This window comes from Pristis pectinata, chromosome 32, assembly GCF_009764475.1.
Source record: "Pristis pectinata isolate sPriPec2 chromosome 32, sPriPec2.1.pri, whole genome shotgun sequence".
Lineage (NCBI taxonomy): Eukaryota > Metazoa > Chordata > Chondrichthyes > Rhinopristiformes > Pristidae > Pristis > Pristis pectinata.
Window position 1 is genome coordinate 4,967,674 of NC_067436.1, and position 20,078 is coordinate 4,987,751.

Below are 20,078 nucleotides of genomic sequence, written 5' to 3' on the forward strand. Positions count from 1 at the left end.
AAGACATTTAAAAACCATTAAAAATCATCGACAGCTTTTAAAGCCAACAAAGCTGGGGACCTGGCTTTACCAGACTCAATGCTTTTAGGGCAATTAGGCAATGTCTCTTCACTGCACTATCAGCAGCCCTGTCACAAGTGACATTCAGCATGCTTTAGCCCAGTGAGATACACACTCCACGTCTGCACCAGATAAGTATGGTATTCAAGATACCACAGGCACTAATTCTAAGCAGAGGCATCCTTAAAAAGATGTTTGCCTAGAAGCTCCTACTGATTAGTTGCACTAAACAGTTTTAATGCATTGAACTTTGCTATTGAAATTCCATTAAAGTTAATGGGGAATCTGCTCTGTAAAGGACACCATGCTTTTGTAATGGTTATATAATAGGGACCTCCAATGCAGAAATCCAAAAAAAGGGCAAGTGCAACTGTAGTGAATGGCTTCTGGTATTTGTTCACCACAGACCACATCATCTGGCCCATTGTAATATCTTATCTTGAAAATGAAAGTTATTTTCTTTTTTACAAAAAAATTGCTTTACTTACTATTTGCAACTCCCCTGACTTGCAGCATAGCCATGGACAAGGATAGGACCAGATGACATGGGAAAGTATTTAATTGGGGCAGGCCTCATTACGATGGTATTAGGCAGGAACTTGGGAGCATAAAATGGGAACAGATGTTCTCAGGGAAAAGCACAGCAGAAATGTGGAAGTTGCTTAGGGACTACTTGCATAGTGTTCTGGATAGGTTTGGCCCACTGAGACAGGGAAAGGATGGTTGGGTGAAGGAACCATGGTTGACAAGAAAGGTGGAAGGTTTAGTCAAGAGGAAGAAGGAAGCCTGCTTAAGGTTTAGGAAGCAAAAATCAGACAGGACTCTTGAGAGTTATACAGTAGCCAGGAAGGAGTTTAAGGAGCTAGAAGGGGACATGAGAAGGCCTTGGCAAGTAGGACTAAGAAAAACCCAAAGTGTTCTACATGTACGTGAAGAACAGGAGGGTGACTAATGTGAGGGTAGGACTGCTGAGGGATAAAGGGGGAAACATGTGCCTGGAGGTGAAGGAAGTAGGGGAGGTCCTTGATGAAGACTTTGCTTCAATGCTCACCAGGGAGAGGGACTTAGACAAATGTGAGGTCAGCGTAGAACAGGCTGGAGCATGTCAAGGTTAAGAAAGAAGCAGTGTTGGAGCTTCTGCAAAACATTAGGATAGATGCCCGACAGGATATACCCCAGGTTACTTCCCTGGAAGCGAGGGAAGAGGTTGCTGGGCCATTGGCAATGATCTTTGTGTCCTCAGTGGCCACAGCAGTGGTACCAGAGAATTGGAGGATGCAAATGTTGTTCCATTGTTCAAGAAAAGTAATAGGGATAATCCTGGGAATTATAGACCGGTGAGTCTTGCGTCAGTGGTGGGCAAGCTATTGAAGAGGATCCTTAGGGACAGGATTACGAACATTTGGAGAAGCATAGTCTTATTAGGGATAGTCAGCATGGCTTTGTGAGCAGCAGGTTGTGCCTCAAGAGCCTAATTGAGTTCTTTGTGGAGGTGACAGAACAAATTGATGAAGGTAGAGCAGTGAAAGTGGTGGATTTTAGTAAGGCATTTGACAAGGTTCCATATGGTGGGCTCAGCCAGTAAGTCGTGAGGCATGGGATCCATGGAAAGTTGGCTGCATGGATTCTGAATTGACTTGCCCACAGAAGGCAGAGGGAGGTAGTAGATGCAGCATATTCTGCCTGGAGGTCAGTGACTAGTGGTATACCACAGGGATCTGTTCTGGGACTCCTACACGTTGTAATTTCTATAAATGACATTGATGAGGGAGTGGAAGGCTGGGTTCGTAAGTTTGCAGATGACATGAAGGTTGGTGGTGTTATGGATAGTGTAGAAGGTTGTCATAGGTTACAACGGGATACAGACAGGATGCAGAACTGGGAGGAGAAGTGGCAGATGGAGTTCAATCCGGAGAAATGTGAAGTGTTACACTTTGGAAGATTGAACTTGAAGGCAGAGAACAAGGTTAGTGGCAGGATTCTTAGCAGTATGGAGGAACAGAGGGATCTTGGGGTCCAAGTCCATAGATCCCTCAAAGTTGCTGCATAAGTTGATAGGGTGGTTAAGATGGCGTATTGGTGCGCTGGCGTTTATTAGTCAGGGGATTCAATTCAAGAGCCATGAAGTAATGGTGCAGCTCTATAAAACTGGTTAGACCACACTTAAGAGTATTGTGTTTACCTCATTATAGGAAGGATGTGGAAGGTTTAGAGAGGGTGCAGAGGAGACTTACCAGGACGCTACCTGGATTAAAGATGTCTTATGAGGAAAGGTTGAGCGAGCTAGGGCTTTTTTCTTTGGAGTGACAGAGGATGAGAGGCAACTTGATAGAGGTGTATGAGATTATGAGGGGTATAGATAGAGTGGACAGCCAGCACCTTTTCCCCAGGGTGGCAGTGGCCAGTACCAGAGGATATCTGTTTAAGGTGAGTGGAGGAAAATTTAGGGGAGATATCAGAGGCAAGTTTTTTACATAGAAAGTGGTGGGTGCCTGGAATGCACTGCCGGGGGTGGTGGTAGAGGCTGATACAATAGGGACATCTAAGAGACTTAGGTAGGCACATGGATGTAAGAAAAATGGAGGGTTTTGAGCTGTGATGGAGGGAAGGGTTAGATTGTTTGTGGAGTAGGTTTATATAAGTTGGCACAACATCATGGGCCAAAGGGCCTGTACTGTGCTGTATTGTTCTATGTTCTGTGTTCTTAATCTCATGCATACTTAAATCAAAAGTCCCAATATATCAACAGAAATAGGATGTGTCACTGAGAGAAGGATGGCTTATGTAGAAAATTGAAATGTCCCAAGGGGCGGCACGGTAGCGTAGCGGTTAGCGCCACACTATTACAGCGCCAGCATTCGGGTTTCGATTCCCGTCGCTGTCTGTAAGGAGTTTGTACGTTCCTCCATGTCTGTGTGGGTTTCCTCTGGGTGCTCCGGTTTCCTCCCACATTCCAAAGATGTACGGGTAGGTTAATATGGGTTTAAAATGGGCGGCGCGGACTCGTTGGGCCAGAAGGGCCTGTTACCACACTGTAAATAAGAAAAAACTACAGATGGATGATAGAACTGTTTTGAATTTGAGTTGAGGGCAAGCAATTTGCTCTCATAATACACAAAACAAAACAGTGCTGCGTTAAAACAGATTTACCTCAGAGGAGACAGAAATTATTTTTGATGCCTGAAGGGGAGTTCGATCTTTGACCCTCTGGTGAGATTTTGACCAAAGATTCCCCCAAGTTATTTCAATAATAGTGCAAAGCCCAGTCTAGTGGGACTTTTTGGCCTGACTTGTCAAAAATAGCAGTTCTATGAAAAACATACATAAAATCTGCTTTTATTGGTGGTGCTTCCTGTGAAACCACACTATTTAAAGGGGCAACACTCAAACTAATATCCTGCAGTGTCAATGTTTACTCCACACACTTAACAGAGTTTTCTTTACATCTTCAAAATGTTTCTCCATTCAAACCTGACTTCCAGTTGGTACTTGTCTACGCCAATTCTTCTCTTACTGGGTGATATGGAGCTATCATAGGTAGCCACAGGACCAACCATGAGGCATAGATGGGTTTAGTGCCCTGAATCTTACCCACCTTGATATTTCAGGGACAGATGTTCATGGGTAGACTTCATTGAGGAACAGTGTCAACAGAGGCAAGGCTTCACCTTGCTGAGATTTGTGAGCTTGTACACAGGCTCTTGCACATCTCAGAGCTGTTTTCAGTTGGCCAAAGTAATTTTTGCTCTCATTTTCCTGGACTTACATTCCAGGCTGCTATTCCTTCGGCACAGAGGAGCAGACAGAGCAGGCACAGGGGTTTGCTGGTATTGTAGGCTTTCCTCAAAGTTCAGGCATTCATAGACAGTTATGTAGTCTTACTCCTCACAGAAACCACATTGGTAACCTGCCAAGAGCACGTGGTACAGCCCTACAGCTTCTCCTTGGCCTCCAAGCACAGAGAACATGTTTCCTGTGGGTATCATTCTCCACCAACCTGTCCAGATCTCTCTTTAAATTTGCCAGAAAAGTTAATACCTATCCAAATTTTAATGGTTGCTAAATAATCCATCTGGCAAATAAAGTAAACTTTAACACGTGTGGAAACTCGTTGTGATCGTTCTCAGGGAATTAAATATTAAAGGTTTGCTCCTGAGGCGGGAGCTAAGTGCCGGCAACTGCACAGTTTAGGTCTATACAGGGTGCATGGTGAGACTAGCATGGCACATTGTTGCACAGAGAATCCCATTAATGTAGTTTTAAACTGAATTAGAGCACCAAGTAACACTGTTTTTGCACTAATAAAACAGGAAAGGAATTTCTAGAACAAGGTACAATAGGTAAAGTAGAAGCCTTATTTAAACATTTGGACCTCTTACTTTGCTTATGAAGTTAAATGTAACAACCCTGCATGTGAATGTTATGTTACTGACTTCTGTAGGTATTCAAAATAGTTTTGATGATACTTGTGAAGAAAGCATTGAAAGACTATTTTTCTTATTTTCCCACAGCTGAATATCATGCACTTTGCCCCAGTGGACCTGGTATAACGAGTGATGGTAGAGGTAACAATGAAATAACTCCTACTAAAGAAGTTGTGTTTGTATATAAAATACATCCTAATGAGATTTTGCATAGTTTATTCTGTAGTATGCTGTTCCCTGGAATGTGAGTTACAACAAAATTTTATTGTGGTACTGCCTATGTCATATGGGCTATTTGTGCTTCAGAGTACTTTGTTGTACAGCTTACGTTGCTGAGACCCAGTAATGATGAAAGTAGGTGAATGTAGAAAAACTAAGTGACAATGTATTTGCCCTTGATAAATACAGTGCACAAAATTACACTGGCTGGAGTTGTGTTGTGACATATCACAACTGAATTTAAGATAATGTTGATAATCTATTTACCCTTGCACTTGTTCTTATGATATGGTTTCAACCATCACTTTTGCTATACTGTTAAACATTCCATCCTATAAGCTATGCATTAGAACAAATTCAGATAAAATATGATAGCAAATTTAATATCTTCATAGGCTTTTCAGTTTAACAATTTGTACATGAAAATTTTGATGCAAGTATTCCACATTCGTATTTACAATTTTATGTTTGAAAAACAGTTTCATTTTGGTATTTGAACTTTACTGTGTTACACTTCCCATGAGACACTCAGGTTAATTTATTCCCATGGAAATAAATAAAGCTCTGTTTTGACAAGTTTTTTTTGCATTCACAGACATCAATGAATGTGCATTGGATCCTGATATTTGTCAAAATGGAGTCTGCGAGAACACTCGTGGCAGTTACCGATGTGTTTGCAATTCTGGTTATGAAGTTGATATATCTGGGAAAAAATGTGTTGGTATGTATTAAAACTTTTTGATACAAGAAATTCTGTTAAAATGTTAGAGAGTCAGTTTACATATATTGATTTTTTTTTACATTCTTAGGGTTATCTGAGCAAAGCAAGCCCACAATGACCCCACCTAAAGCCATTTCGTTAGGAAGTAGTTGCCTTCAACTCAATGTCTACTTGCTGCAGTGAGACTAAGAATGGAATTGAACCTGTGTACCTTTCTTTCTGGTGGCTATTATTTGATGCTGTAGAAATTGCCTCACCATGATCAATGGCCCTGCCAGTCCAGACATATTTCTCAGATCAGATTCAATTTATTGAATATAAAACATGCCTGGAATACTTCTGCTTCATGCTCGCTTTTCAGTGTTGTGCTCTGGAAATCTATGGGCTGGATTATGCTGAGGACTGCTAGCTGGCTGCAGTGCACACATCAGCATGTTTTGGGCTTTCGTGCTGCTGTACTGCGGTGCAGAAGTGTGAAATGCATGGGAAGTCAGAAGCTAGCACACATGATCTCTTGCTCCACCTCAGACTCGATTGTGAGTCAGATACACCTTAACTGGCTCCTCAATTTTATGGCAGCCACAGCTGGTGCACCTGGCATGACTTCATTAGTTTGAATAGGTTTGATGACCTTCATTTAAACACTTATCTAATTTCATTTAACTATTTTTGTTTAATTTTCTTTATTTCATAGTTCTTTATGCCTTAATTAATGAATAGTAGCTTAATGTGTTTTGTAATTTTTTTTCTTCTAAATATTCTAAATTACAAATCAATTTTAACTTTTTAACCAATTCTAGTAATCAGAGATATGTAAAAACACGTCTGTTTAGCTCTGTTTTCTGTGCAGAAAAGCGAATTAAAAGGGCACTCATGTATTTGTTCAAACCTCTGCAGGTCTACAGTAGGACACTCCTGAGGCTGACTGCTGGTTCTAAACCCTGTGCTTAGTGACCATAGAGACATTGTATCTGTACCGGTCCCACTGGTTATATGGCATGAGCTGGAACTGCAATATAGGCATTAAAGGCAGCACAGACATGCACAAGGCCCAAGGGAGGAAAGATGGCAGGTTTATGTCTAAAGATCAGATCTCAGAATGAACTGTATCCCATGCTCTCGACCCCTCCAAGGAGCACTATCTTTGGAGGCTAAGGTTTTTTAAGTTAGTCATGATAGAGATGGTTGCAGAGTCAGCCACAGCCGTGCACACGTGCCACAACAGCCAGAGCTCTCTATCACCCTTAATTTCTCACCCTCTGATCACTCCAGGGAGCACTGGGTGATCTATGCCATTTCACACCTAACTCAAGGTAAATGAACTTCCATTATCTTCCTTTCAGCAGAGAAAATGAGGCTGAGCAGGCACATAGGTTTGCTAGCATTGCAAGCTTTCCCAAAATATTAGAATGCTGCTCCAAGTTGCACTTCAAAACCCAGAGCCCCTAATGAATCTCAAAGCTACCACTCTCTGAGCTTACAAGTTGTGGTTGACCTTGAGGGGAAAAATCCTCTTTTTAATTTCAAAATAAACTTTATCCATAATAATAATAAAAAAATACAAGAATAAAGGGTGCAAAACTCATGGACAATGCACTCAGCAATAAGTGTTAACTTATTTTTTAAAACCCATGGCACCATTGCCACTCATGTGAATCCTTGGGGTGATACACCAATACAATCTTTACAGTATTTAAGGGGCTTCCCAACCCAGCCCCTCCACGTCCACTGAATTTGTGGTCCTTCCCCACCAAGCCCTTGCATTAGCTGCACTGCTTCAGTGCGCCCCTCAGCACGTACTCCTGCATCCTGGAAGGTGCCAGTCTGCAGCATTCCCTTATAGGCATCTCACTGTGCTGGGAGACCAAGATGTTTCAGGCAGAGCAAGGGGTGTCTTTCACCGAGTTGATGATCTTCCAGCAGCAGTTGATGTCTGTCTCTCTGTGTGTTCCTGGGAACAGCCCGTAGATCAGAGAGTACTCTGTTACACAGCTGCTCAGAACAAACCGTGACAAGAGCCCTTGCGTCTTTCTCCATACCCTCTTCACAAAACCACAGCCTGCAAAGAGGTCGGTGACCGTCTCATCTCCAACGCAGTTACCCTGGGGCCAGCGCGCGTTGTGTGTGATATTCCAACCGTGCAGGAAGGATCTGACTGGGAGGGCCTCTCTTACCACCAGCCAAGTGAGGTCTTGGTGTTTGTTGGTGAGCTCTGGCGATGAGGCACTCTGCCAGATGGTCTGGCAGTCTTCTCAGGGAACCACCCCACAGTATCCATCGAGTCTTTGTCCTGCAGTATTTGTAGGACGTTCCGTGCTGACCATTGCCTGATGGACTTGTGGTCAAAGGTGTTGGTCTGGAAGAACTTTTCCACGAAGGACAGGCAGTGTGGCAATGCCCAGCTGACTGGAATGTTGCGTGCCAATGAGACCAGGCCCATCCTTCGCAACCATCCATCTTCATGATCATCAGGATGAGGGCGACATTGGTACACTTTTGCCCCCGTTATCCAGGGACTTGTGCATTGTGGCCTGTCGGACTCATTCTATCCTGGAACCCCAGATGAACCAGAAGACGGCACGGATAATTTCCGAGCCAGGGGAGCAAGGGATGGGCCACACCAGTACCAAGTACAGCAGCCCCGAGAGCACCTCATACCTGATGACCAAGTTCTTCTCAGTATTGAGAGGAAGCTCCATTTCCACAGTCCCAATTTCTGTTTAACCTTCCCATTCCACACCAGCCAATTCTTGTTACATGCCTCGGCCCCTCCAAACCAGATCCCAAGCACCTTCAGGTTAGTCAGACCTGATGGTGAAGGAGATGTTGGATTGATTGGGTCAGTTGCCAAAGAGCATGGCCTCGCTCTTCACTCAGTTAACTCTGGCCCTTGATGCCAACTCAAACTGGTCACAGATGCTGATCAATCTGTGAACTGACCTCAGATCTGAGCAGAAGACAATAACATCATCCATGTACAGGGAGGTTTTCACCTGGCTTCCCCCAATGCCTGGCAGCGTCACCCCTCTTATGCTCTCGTCCTTCTTGATGGATTTGGCAAAGGGTTCTATGTAACACCACTCAAGGATAAAGGAGGGAACATGTGCTTGGAGGCAGAAGATGTTGGAGAGGTCCTAAATGAGGACTTTGCGTCAGTATTTGCCAAGGAGAAGGATGTGGAGGATAAGGAGATCAGTGAGGAGCATGCTAATTTGCTAGGGCATTTGGAGATAAAGAGGGAGGCAGTGTTGCATCTCCTAAAGAACATTAAGGTGGATAAGTTCCCAGGCCTGATGGGAATATACCCCAGGTTATTGAGAGAGACAAGAGATGAAATTGCTGGTGCCTTGACCAATATCTTCGTGTCCTGTCTAGCCACAGGCGAAGTCCTGGAGGACTGGCAAGTAGCTAATGTTGTTCCATTATTCAAGAAGGGAAACAGGGATAATTCTGAAAACTATAGACCGGTGAGTAGTCCACGTCATTGGTAGGGAAGTTACTGGAGAGGATTCTTAGGGGTAGGATTTATGAGCATTTGGAAAACCATGGCCTAATTAGGGACAGACAGCATGGCTTTGTGCGGGGCAAGTCCTATCTTACTAACTTGATCGAGTTTTTCAAGGAGGTGACGAAGGTTATTGATGAAGGTAGAGCTGTGGATGTTGTCTGCATGGATTTTAGTAAGGCGTCCATGGGAGGCTCATCCAGAAGATTAAGATGCATAGGATCCATGGTGAATTGGCTATCGGGATTCAGAATTGGCTTGCCCATAGAAGACAGAGAGTAGTGGTCGATGGGACTTATTCTGGCTGGAGGTCTGTGACTAGTGGTGTTCTGTGGGGACCTTTGCTGTTTGTGATACATATATATGATCTGGATGAAAACATGGATGGGTGGGTTAGTAAGTTTGCAGATGATACAAAGATTGGTGGTGGTGTGGATAGTATAGAAGACTGGCAAAGGATACAGCGGGATATAGTTCAGTTGCAGATATGGGCAGAGAAATGGCAGATGGAGTTTAAACTGGCCAAATGTGAAGTGTTGCACCTTGGGAGATCAAATGTAAAGAGACAGTGCACTGTTAATGGCAAGACCCTTAACAGTGTTGATGAGCAGAGGGATCTTGGGGTCCAAGTCCATAGCTCCCTGAAAGTGGCTACACAGGCTGATAGGGTGGTAAAGAAGGCATATGGCATGCTTGCCTTTATTAGTCATGGAATTGAGTTCAAGAGTCAAGAAGTTATGCTACAGCTTTATAAAACTCTGGTTAGGCTGCATCTAGAGTATTGCATTCAGTTCTGGTTGCCCCATTATAGGAAGGATGTGGAGGCTTTGGAGAGGGTGCAGAAGAGGTTTACCAGGATGCTACCTGGATTAGAGGGCATGTGCTATAAAGGAGACGTTGGATAAACTTTGGTTGTTTTCTCTGGAGTGGCAGAGGCTGCAAGGGGATCTGCTAGAGGTTTATAAGATTATGAGAGGCATAGATAGAGTAGATAGTCAGTATCTTTTTCCCAAGGTTGAAATGACTAACACCAGAGGGCATTCATTTAAGGTGAGAGGGGGTAAGTTCAAAGGAGATTTGCAGGGCAAGTTTTTTTTTACACACAGAGAGTGGTGGGTGCCTGGAATGCACTGCAAGGGGCGGTGGTGGAGGCATGTTCAATAGGGACATTCAAGAGGCTCTTAGGTACGCACATGAATGTGTGAGAAATGGAAGGACATTAAGTAGGCAGAAGGGATTAGTTTAGTTGGGCATTTCATTACTAATTTAATTAGTTTGGCACAATATTGTGGGCTGAAGGGCTTGTTCCTGTGCTGTACTGTTCTGTGTTCTAACACGCAAACAAGACGGGAGAGAGGGCAACCCTGCCTGACTCCAGACTTGATGGGAAAGCTGTCTGTTTCCCACCCATTGATTTGGACTGCACTAAGGATACCTGCGTAGAGCAGTTGGATCTAATTCCTGAATCCCTCCCCAAAGTCCATTTTGAGAGTACGTCCATCAAGTATATGTGTGATATTCTGTTGAAGGCCTTCTCCTGGTCCAGGCTGACCAAGCAGCTATCCACTCCTCTGTCCTGCATGTAGGCGATGGTATCCCTGAGCAGCACAAGACTGTCAAAGATCTACCTGCCAGGTACAGCACAGGTTTAGTCCGGGTGGATCACCTGTCACAGAGCAGACTTGATCCTGTTGGCAATGGTTTTGGACAGGATCTTATAATCTACATTCAACAGTGAGATGGGTCTCCAATTCCTGATGTCATCCTTCTCACCCTTCTGCTTGTAAATGAGGGTAATGATGCCCTTCCTCATGGATTCTGACATGCTGTCAGCCAGAAGCATAGCGTTGTATATTTCCAGCAGGTCCGGGCCCATTCAGTCCCACAGAGCCGAGTACAAATCAGCTGGTAAACTGTTGCTTCTGGGAGTTTATTCGGATCAAAGGAATGGATGGAGCCAGTCAGCTCCTCCAGGATCATTGGTTGGTCCTGACTCTCCTGCTTGCTGTCATCTAAGAGCTCCGTGATAGAGGACAGGAAGTTCTGGGAGGCCACGTTGTCTGTGGCCTTTTTGTCATACTGACGGGCATAGAAGGATATGCAGATCCATGATCTGTCCATCTGTGAGGATGTTACTGAACTATCCTCTTCCTTAAGGCCGTGGATCACAGACCTCTCCCTGTGAACCTTTAGGAAGAAGAAACGTGAGTACATCTCATCCTGCTCCAAGGAGCGGACTCTGGATCAGAGGATAATCTTGGAGGATTCAGAGGCAAAGAGCAGGGTTGCCGGCTCATCATCTCTTGGAGCTCCTCCCTCACATCCACCCCTCTTGACTGCAGAAGAAGTTGCTGCAAGTCTGACTGGAGTTGGCACAATTCCTTCTGACTCTGTCTTGCTTTCTGAACAGCTTTGTGGATGAAGAACTTCTTGATGTTCTCCTTTGTCACTTTCCAGGGGAGTCAAAGAGGGGCTTCATGGTCCTCCAACCTGTGTAATCTCTCTTTAGTTCCTTAATGCTCTCTGGGGTCAGCAGCTTGATGTTCAACTTCCACATTCCCCTGCCTGCCTTCTGGCCCTACTGTAGGTGACAGGAAGCACAAAGAAGACAGTGGTCAGAGAAGAACACCTGCGTGACGTCAGTGGATCTGACCGTGACTGGCTCCAACACAAAGAGCAAGTCTATCCGGGACTGGGCTGAGCCGTCCGACCTCGACCAGATGGGTTGCAGCTCTGTTCTGCCCGCAGGATGCTGAAGGCGTTGCACAACTTGGCATCTTTAACCATTTTCATCAGGAGTCTGGAGGTGCTGTCCAGTCTGCTGTCAGCGCTGCCAGATCGTCCAGCTGCATCAATGATGCAGTTGAAGTCACCGGCCAGAACGACCGGCGTGGATGTCGCCAGTAGCGGTGGACAACAAACAGCCACTCGCTCCACACGGGTGAGGTGTACACGTTAATTGACCGGAGAGGAGTGTTACGGTACATTACATCTGCTACAAGGAGACACCCACCAACTACCTCTTTGACTGTGGTGTTTGAGAAGTTGCCTCCCCACAGCAGAATCCACAGGCTGGAAGTGCGATAATCATTGCCGCCTGACCACACAGACAACCCGTGGGATCACCATCGCAACCACCTCCGAGAGTTGTGGAAGTGTGGCAGCCCAAACTTGCAGAAAAGTCACATCCGCCTTGGCCTTGGCAAGGTATTGCAAGGCATTAACACATTGCACGGTGCTCTTCACACTGCGCACATTTAGAGATACCAGTTTTATCTCCATAGGTATTTTGTAGTTTATTGCTCACAAATACAATCCATTGTCAATAAGCCTGGGCCCTCATGCCAACAGCCTTGGTGAACTGCCTCACTGTTTTTGGGCTTAGCTACTGGGAATAGTCTTCCCCAGGGTGTGGCGATGCTGGTGGTGTAACTGGGAGGAGATCATTCTGTGTTCCTGTTTTGATCTCTGTCTCTGATTGTTCTGCAACCTCCATCTCTTGGAGCTGGGGTGTGTCGGCCACTGTGCTGCTCGTTGTCTTCTGGAGCTAGGGTGTGTTGAACACTGTGCTGTTCCCAGTCCCTTGGAGCTGGGGGCCGATGGCCTCCTGCGGGCAGCAGGCTGAACTTTTCCCTCACCCGTGTTTGTCTGCAGGCTCCCCTCCTCTTTGTCCCCTTCGTTTTGATGCTTCCTCTGTCTACGTCGTCGGTTTTCCATATTCATCCTCTGACAAGGAGAGATAGCTGGCATCTGTCTGTTGCATGGCACTTTTCTTCCCATTGCTTTTACTGTAAGAAGCCCATTGTCTCTTGAGTGGTGTCTTTTGAGACTTTACCACCTGCCATTCCCCTTCTTGTCCCTCTGCCATCCCTTCTTCCATTAACTTCTCTTGGGGAGGGCCTGGGGGCTAGACCTTAAGGTGGATGGCCTTTTCTCAGTCCTATTCTCAGTCCTGTTCTCAGTCTCTGCCGGGGCCTCTGCACTGGTCGGGAGTGTGCCAGCATTCCTCTGGGAGCTGTTGGAGTCAGCTCCTGCTCTTATTACCTGAGCATAGGTTCTCGCACGTTTTGAGCAGGCCTTGTAGAGATGGCCTGCCTCCCTACATAGGTTGCAACTTTTGCTTCCTCTCTAGTCTTTGGTCTGGTGGCCTTCCTGCCTGCAGTTCTTGCAGATGACTGCACTGCATTGGGTCACCATATGTCCATGTTTGTTGCAGTTCCGACATAGTCTGGGTTGTCCTGCGTACACGATGCACACACGGTTCCTCTGATGGCAAACGCTGTGGGAGAGTGGATGATGGCTCCATTGGCATCCACCCTTAGCTTGACCTTCACCTGGCATTTGCTGGTCCACATCCCAAACAGGTCCTTGGCGTCCATGTAGCTTCCTGCTCCCTCAATGTAGTGAGCCAGGAAGGTAAGGACGTCCACAACGGGCACATGTGGGTTGAACATGTGCACAGTTACCTCATGCTCCTTCTGGGTGGGAAGGGTGAAGAGTGGCTGCACCTTCAACAGTGACAGCGGAGCCTTGTTCCCCTTCTCCTGAAAGTTCTGTGTTATCTTCTGCCATCCCACCGGGTACTTGAAAATAACGTCAAGTACCCATTACCTGGGAAGTCTTGGAGGCAGTAGGTGTCCTTCACCTTGAACTTGCAGCACTCCAGCAGGACCTTCTTGATGAAGAGGTCCCTGGTGAAGGGGTTCCCCTTGCTGAGATCATTCACTGCCACCCTGACAGTGTTTCACATCCCATGTCCTCCTCCCGAGTGGCTCGTCGCTGCAGCCATCCTGATGGAGCTGGTTGGTTATAGTTACTGGAAAGAGGTGTTAGATTTGTTTCCCAATCAGCATTGGGATCCACCCCTACGTCAGCAGGTTAAGCTCTCATCGGGCAGCCACTTGATCGCAAAGAGTTCTCTTCCTTCTTCAATATCAGTGTCCACAGATTAGTCCCCACAGATACTACACTTGATCTTAGCCAAAAGGCTGAGAAGGGTAAAAATCCTTATTGTTATTGACAACTATTCAGGAGCTTGCCTGAATGATTCATGCGAGTTCCTGAATATTCTTACACTTGTATCTCTGTATACCGCATATCAGAGATGGCACAGTCTAAGGGCTCATGAGCTAAGTCCTCCTTTCTTGGCTTTTGACTACTGCCAATGTTCATTGTCTTTCCTCATAAGACAATCACTTCACCCCTGTGAACAACTTTTTCTGAACTGCCTCAAGTGTAAGTATATCCCTCCTCAAATAGGAAGACCAAATTGGAATGCAATTTGCATTTGTTCCTACCAATGCCTTGTGCTGTTGTAGCAAAACTTTTGTATTTTTATACTCCATCCCCTTTTGCAATGAAGGCCAAGAGTCCATTTTCTTTCTGAATTACATCTACCTGCATGCCTCCTCTCTGTGTTTTGCAAGCAAGGGCACCCAGGTACTTCTGTGCAGCACACTTAAACAGTTTTCTATTATTTTATTCTTCCTTCCAAAGTGGATAAACACACATTCCCCACATTATACTTCTCTGCCTGATTTCTGCCCAACCATTTAATCTATTTATTTATCTTTGAAGACTCTTTGTGTCTTCCTCACAACTTGTTTTCCTACTTACTGAATTATCAGCAAGTCTTGCTGCAATACATTATGTGCTTTTATCCAATGTTTATTAATGTAGATTGAAAGAAGTTGAAGACCTGACACTGATTACACTGGTACAGTTTGCCATCCTGAAAATGATTCATTTATCCTGACTGTTTCCTTCAGTTGGCCTGTCCTCTATATACTAATACATTATCCCCAGTGGCATGAGCCTTTTTTGGTAATCATTCATGGGGTATTCCATCAAATGCCTTCTGAATATTCAGATACATCCACTGCTTCCCCTTTGTCTATACTGCTCATTACAGACTCAGCGAACTGTGATAAATTTGTCAAATATGATTTCCCTTTTAGAGTCATATTGAATCTACTTGATTTTGTTATGATTTTCCATGTACAGTATGTCCTGCTAATACTTCCTTAATTGTGGATTCCAGCAATTTCCCAGTCACAGATATCAGATTAACTGGCCTGTCATTTCCTGTTTTCTGTCTCCTTTTTTGAATAGGGGCATTACGTTTGGGGTTTTCTAATCATCTCAGACTTTTCCAGAAATTTGGGAACTTTAGGAGATCTCAAAAAACCTATCCACCATCTCTGCAGCTACTTCTTTTAAGATTGTTGGATGTAGGTCATCAGATCCAATCAGCCTTTAGTCCCATTAGTTTGTGCCCCACTATGAAAACACAAAAAAATTCAAAGCCTCTGCCATTTCTTTATTATTAATTATTCTCCAGTCTCATCCTCCAAGGGATCAATATTATCTTAGCTATTCCTTTTATTGTTAAATACTTGTAGAAGTTCTTGTAATATGTTTTTATATTTTTTGCTAGCTTACTGTCTTATTGTGTTTGTTTTCCCTGCCTCTTTATATGGTTTAGTCATCCTTTATTGTTTCTAGACTTCTCACAATCTCTGGCCTATCATCAACCTGTAACATTATATACCTTTCTTTCAGTTTGGTACCATCCTTTACTTTCTTTATTAGCCATGGGTGGATTGTTTAGAGTCTCCATTTCTCTTATCTTTGCTAAGAATTATAAAATATCTCCTTAAATCTCTGTTGGCGCTTATCTAGCATTTTAAACTTTTAATCTTCTTTCCTTGTCTACTTCTGCCTTAATATCTTTGTAACTGCCCTTAATTAAGATAGAAAATAGGAACAGGAGTAGCCATTCAGCATTTCAACTTGCTCCAATTTTTAACACAATCATGGCTGATCATCCACTTCATTATCCTGTTTCCACTTTCCCTCCCTATCCCCTGATGCCTTAAGCATTGTGTCGTATCTGCTTCCTTCTTGAGTATATTTAATGATGACCTCAGCTGTCTTCTGCAATAGAGAACTTCACAGGCTCACCATCCTCTGGGTGAAGAAAGTTCTCCAGATTTTGGTTCTAAACCTCAGTTATGTATTCTCTAGCCATTGGGAACATCCTCCCTGTATGGTGAATCAGCTACAATGGGCTGAATGGTCCACTCCCACTTATGTTCTCCAGCAAAGATCAGTTTGTTCCCTGGAGAGCAACAGTTGCTTCTCAGGTTATAATTGATCCTGGGTAGCGATTCTTTGTTTTGTCACAACAGTTTGCTTTTGACCGGCAGTTGGCAGTTTCAGGTAGAATATAAGAAGATAAAAACACTAGGAGCAGGAGTAGGCACTTGGCCCTTCAAGCCTGCCTTGCTATTCAGTATAATTAATCACTGATCTATCCCAGATCTTATCTCCTTGACCTTACCAGTTCACTATAGCCCTCAATTCTCTGATCTTTCAGAAATATACCTACTTCTTTTAATAGCTCACAAACCTCACAGGTCTCTGCCTGCATCTCCACAAAACCAGAAACCTTTTTCATCAGCAACTGCCATTTGGAAGTATTGTACCTACTGACTTAGAAGTACTGCCACTTCCTGAGTGGACTCGTTGTGTTCCTGGCTCATCATGAACAATTGCATGAGGTTGAAGATGAACTCCTGCATGTTTCTTGCCTTTTCTTGAAATCTGTCAGGCAAGCCAACAATGGATTGAGATTTACTTAATGCATCTTGCTTCCATATGCTTTCTTACCATTGTCTTCATTTGTACTGCATGGGACAATGCTGGAGAACTGGCACCCTAGCTTTTCTTCACCTCTGAGCTGACTATAGTCTGTTAGAACCATTTCTCTCCAAATGTTCATCATGACCCTCTGTTCCAATCCATTCTGCTTCCACAATGTCAGTACCTGAGATGATACTTAGCAGTGTCAGGTACAATTGTAAAGTGTCCTTTTCCTTCTTAAGATCATTGTCCTTCTTCACTGCCTCCACCTCCTCGTGTTGCTGAGCAGATAATGTGTGGTTCGCATGCCTCCAGAGGCCTGTAGATATTAAGGCGTAATCTGGTCATTCTGGATTCATGGACCTGTAATGTAAGTGACAGGTGTAATATATGCATATATGTGTAGACAGAACAGTCATTTCAATTGGGAAGGAAGAGATACTTGTATACCAGGAAGATTCAGGGCTTCTTTGGTTGTGCCTGCTGCCTGGAGCTGTGAAGACCCAGTGTCTCTCAGGAGAACTCCTCCAGCATAGTTAGGCTTTGAGCCCAGAAGAGCTCTCCTTTTGTTTGCAGGGCCAGGCACTAGATGCCTGCAGTATCAGCCTGGATGACAAAGGGAAGACATTGAAGGTCATACAATGACATGATTGCCTTGCCTGATTTCTGTGTGGTTGGCTGCCAGTCCTAGTGTGCGTGAGTTCCTCTCTTAAGGGATATGAGTGTTGCAGCTGAAGGTAGTAGTACAGCTTGATGTGTCAGAATTCTCAAATTTAAATATGTTGCAAGGTAATGGTATTTTTGCAGCACTTCTCCATATTGCATGGTGTCTCATTATATACTGAAAGTTCTGAGATCATTACCTGCTAATTTCTCCTGACTGTAGCCTTGGACTGTCTCCAAGTCCCACAGCTCTTCACCTCATCCACAAGGATTTGAAGGTCAGGACCAGTAAAAAAAAAGGTGGCACACCCTCTTTCCATCTCTTGCCTCTGCCATTATAGCCACAACAACTTTAATATAGAGAGGTGCTATTTAAGGCATTGAGGGCTGATGTATTGCTTTGCAAAGTTCAATAATTATTAATAATGATCCACACTGAATCAATATTTGGAAGCACAATCCTGTTGCACTGCCATGGGCTGGGTGAACCATACAGCACTGGGTGAATTAGCACTCCAATTATGAAGCAAGAAAACACTAGCAAATAATCTTTTGTTATGTTTTCAATAATAAAATAAAATGGAATTTTCCCTTTGATACACGTTAAATAATCTTTCTTTAATTTTCTTTTGCAGATATTGATGAGTGTTTCGTTAACAGATTATTATGTGACAATGGTCTCTGCAGAAACACACCTGGAAGTTATACTTGTTCCTGTCCAAAAGGATATGTGTTTAAACCTGAATCTGAAACATGTGAAGGTAAGGTGTTTTAATCTCAGCAAGTGTCCTTGCAGTGCTTCCTGTCTTCGTTTTTATACCATTTTCAGAGATCAGTACTCAACAGGTTTGCAGTGAATGTCTTATTGTGAAAGCCATGCTGCAGAAAAAATCAGAAGATGGAAGCTAAGACTTTTATATCTCCAGTGTAACTAAGTTTAACTAATTTAACTGAGGTAAAGGATATATCATAAGACCATAAGAAATAGGAACAGGAATAGGCATGTGACTCCTCCAGCTTGCCCTGTCATCAAATAAAATCATGGCTGATCAAGTCTACTTTCCTATCCTCTGCTCAGAAGTCTTGATTCTCATACTGATTAAAATTCTATCTCAGCTCTAAATACATTCAATGATTCGGCCTCCACAGCTTTCTGGAGCAAGGAATTCTAAAGAACACATGTCCTTCTTTCTCATTTAAGTCTCATATAGGCAACCCTTTATTTTGAGGCTGTGCCATCTGGTCTTAGACTCTTCCATGAGGAGAATTATTCTTCAAGCATGTACCCTGTCAACCCCCTAAGAATCTTATATGTTTGAATTATCTCTCTTTCTTCTAAATTCCAGAGTACAGACACATCCTATTCAATCTATCCTTATAAGACAATTCCTCCAAACCTGGGATCATCCTAGCGAATCTTCTCTGAACTAATGCTGTGTCTTTCATTAAATAAGGCGATCAAAACTACGTATACATAGTACTCTCAACTTCCTTTTGAAATGGTTAACTAAGCCACTTGGTTGTATATAAATACATCTTGGCTTCATCCTGTGGTCCCTATCATCACAAAAACCAATCTTCAGCCAATTAAGTTCACTCCATGTGAGATAAAATTGTTCAACAATAGAAACAGCAAATGACATCGTACAACATCTCTGTTGTAGGACTGAATTCATGCTCTAGCACTAACTATGCCTTTAGCCAAGACATTCCAGGGTAGTCACAATACTAGCATCAACCTGACAATGTGGGAAACACCCAGTTATTTCCTGTCCACAAAAAAAGACAAATCCAATCGTCTTAATTACTGCCCAGTCAATCGGCTCTCAAGCATCACTAAAGTGATGGAAGATGTGGCTAACGAGCAGAGCATATTCACTAATAACCTGCTGTCAGATTCTACTTTCCCTTTTCTTACCAATGGCTTGGTTCTAGGTTTGTAGCAGGTTATCGGTGAGTTTATGGTTCACCCCAGAACTTATTACAGCTTTGACTCAAAGAGCTGAATTCTAGAGGAGAGGTAAGAGTAGCTTCCCTAGACATCATCCTTAGCTGCCCATCTTTAGCTGCATTATCAATGACCTTCTTTCCATCATAAGGTCAGAAATGGCACATTGTTCAACTTCTCAGAAAATAAATCTGTCAACATATCTGCATACAAAAACTAAAAACATTCGGCCTTGGAGTAATACATGGCAAACAACATATGCACCACATTAGTGGCAGACAATGTGTATATAAGACTCACTTCTAGACTGACATGTTGAAGAACCAGCTAGGGAACAGGCTATTTTAGATCTAGTTTTATAAAATAAGAAAGCTTGAATAATAATCTTGTTGTTAAGGGACATTCAGAGAAGAATGATCATAGTGTGTAAAAACTGGGTCGTAAATAAAACAAACTACAAAGATATAAGGTCTGAATTGGCTATGGTAGATTGGGAAACTATATTAAAGGTGTGATAGTCAACAAGCAATGGCTAACAGTTAAGGAATTGATACATAGTTCACAAAAAATAATGTCCCTTTAAGACACAAAAACCCCAAGAGGAAAAGTGCTGCAGTGATGGCTAACAAAAGAAGTTAAGGAGGGTGTTAGATTAGAGGAAAAGACTCTTAATGTTGCCGACAAAAACATTACGTTGGGGGATTGGGAAAATTTCAGAATTCAACATAGAAGAACCAAGCCATTGGTAAGAAAAGGGAAAGTGGAATCTGAGAACAATCTAATGAGAAACATAAAAACATAGTGTAAAAATTCTATAGATGCTTACAAAACCAAAGATTCAGAGAAGTTGTTGTGGGTCCCTTGAAAACAGAGACAGGTGAAATAATAATGGAT

At 43.5% G+C, this 20,078-nt stretch overlaps 1 protein-coding gene and 1 pseudogene across 1 annotated transcript in view; one reads left to right on the forward strand and one right to left on the reverse strand.

Moving 5' to 3' along the window:
• LOC127585186 (fibrillin-1-like) overlaps positions 1-20,078 on the forward strand; it is a 302,894-nt gene that overhangs the window by 137,735 nt on the left and 145,081 nt on the right. Inside the window, exons 17-19 of the mRNA XM_052042412.1 lie at positions 4,572-4,625; positions 5,299-5,424; positions 17,872-17,997. Coding sequence (XP_051898372.1) covers positions 4,572-4,625; positions 5,299-5,424; positions 17,872-17,997 — 306 coding nt within the window. The remainder of the gene's footprint in view (positions 1-4,571; positions 4,626-5,298; positions 5,425-17,871; positions 17,998-20,078) is intronic.
• Positions 13,839-13,929, reverse strand: LOC127585360 (uncharacterized; annotated as a pseudogene).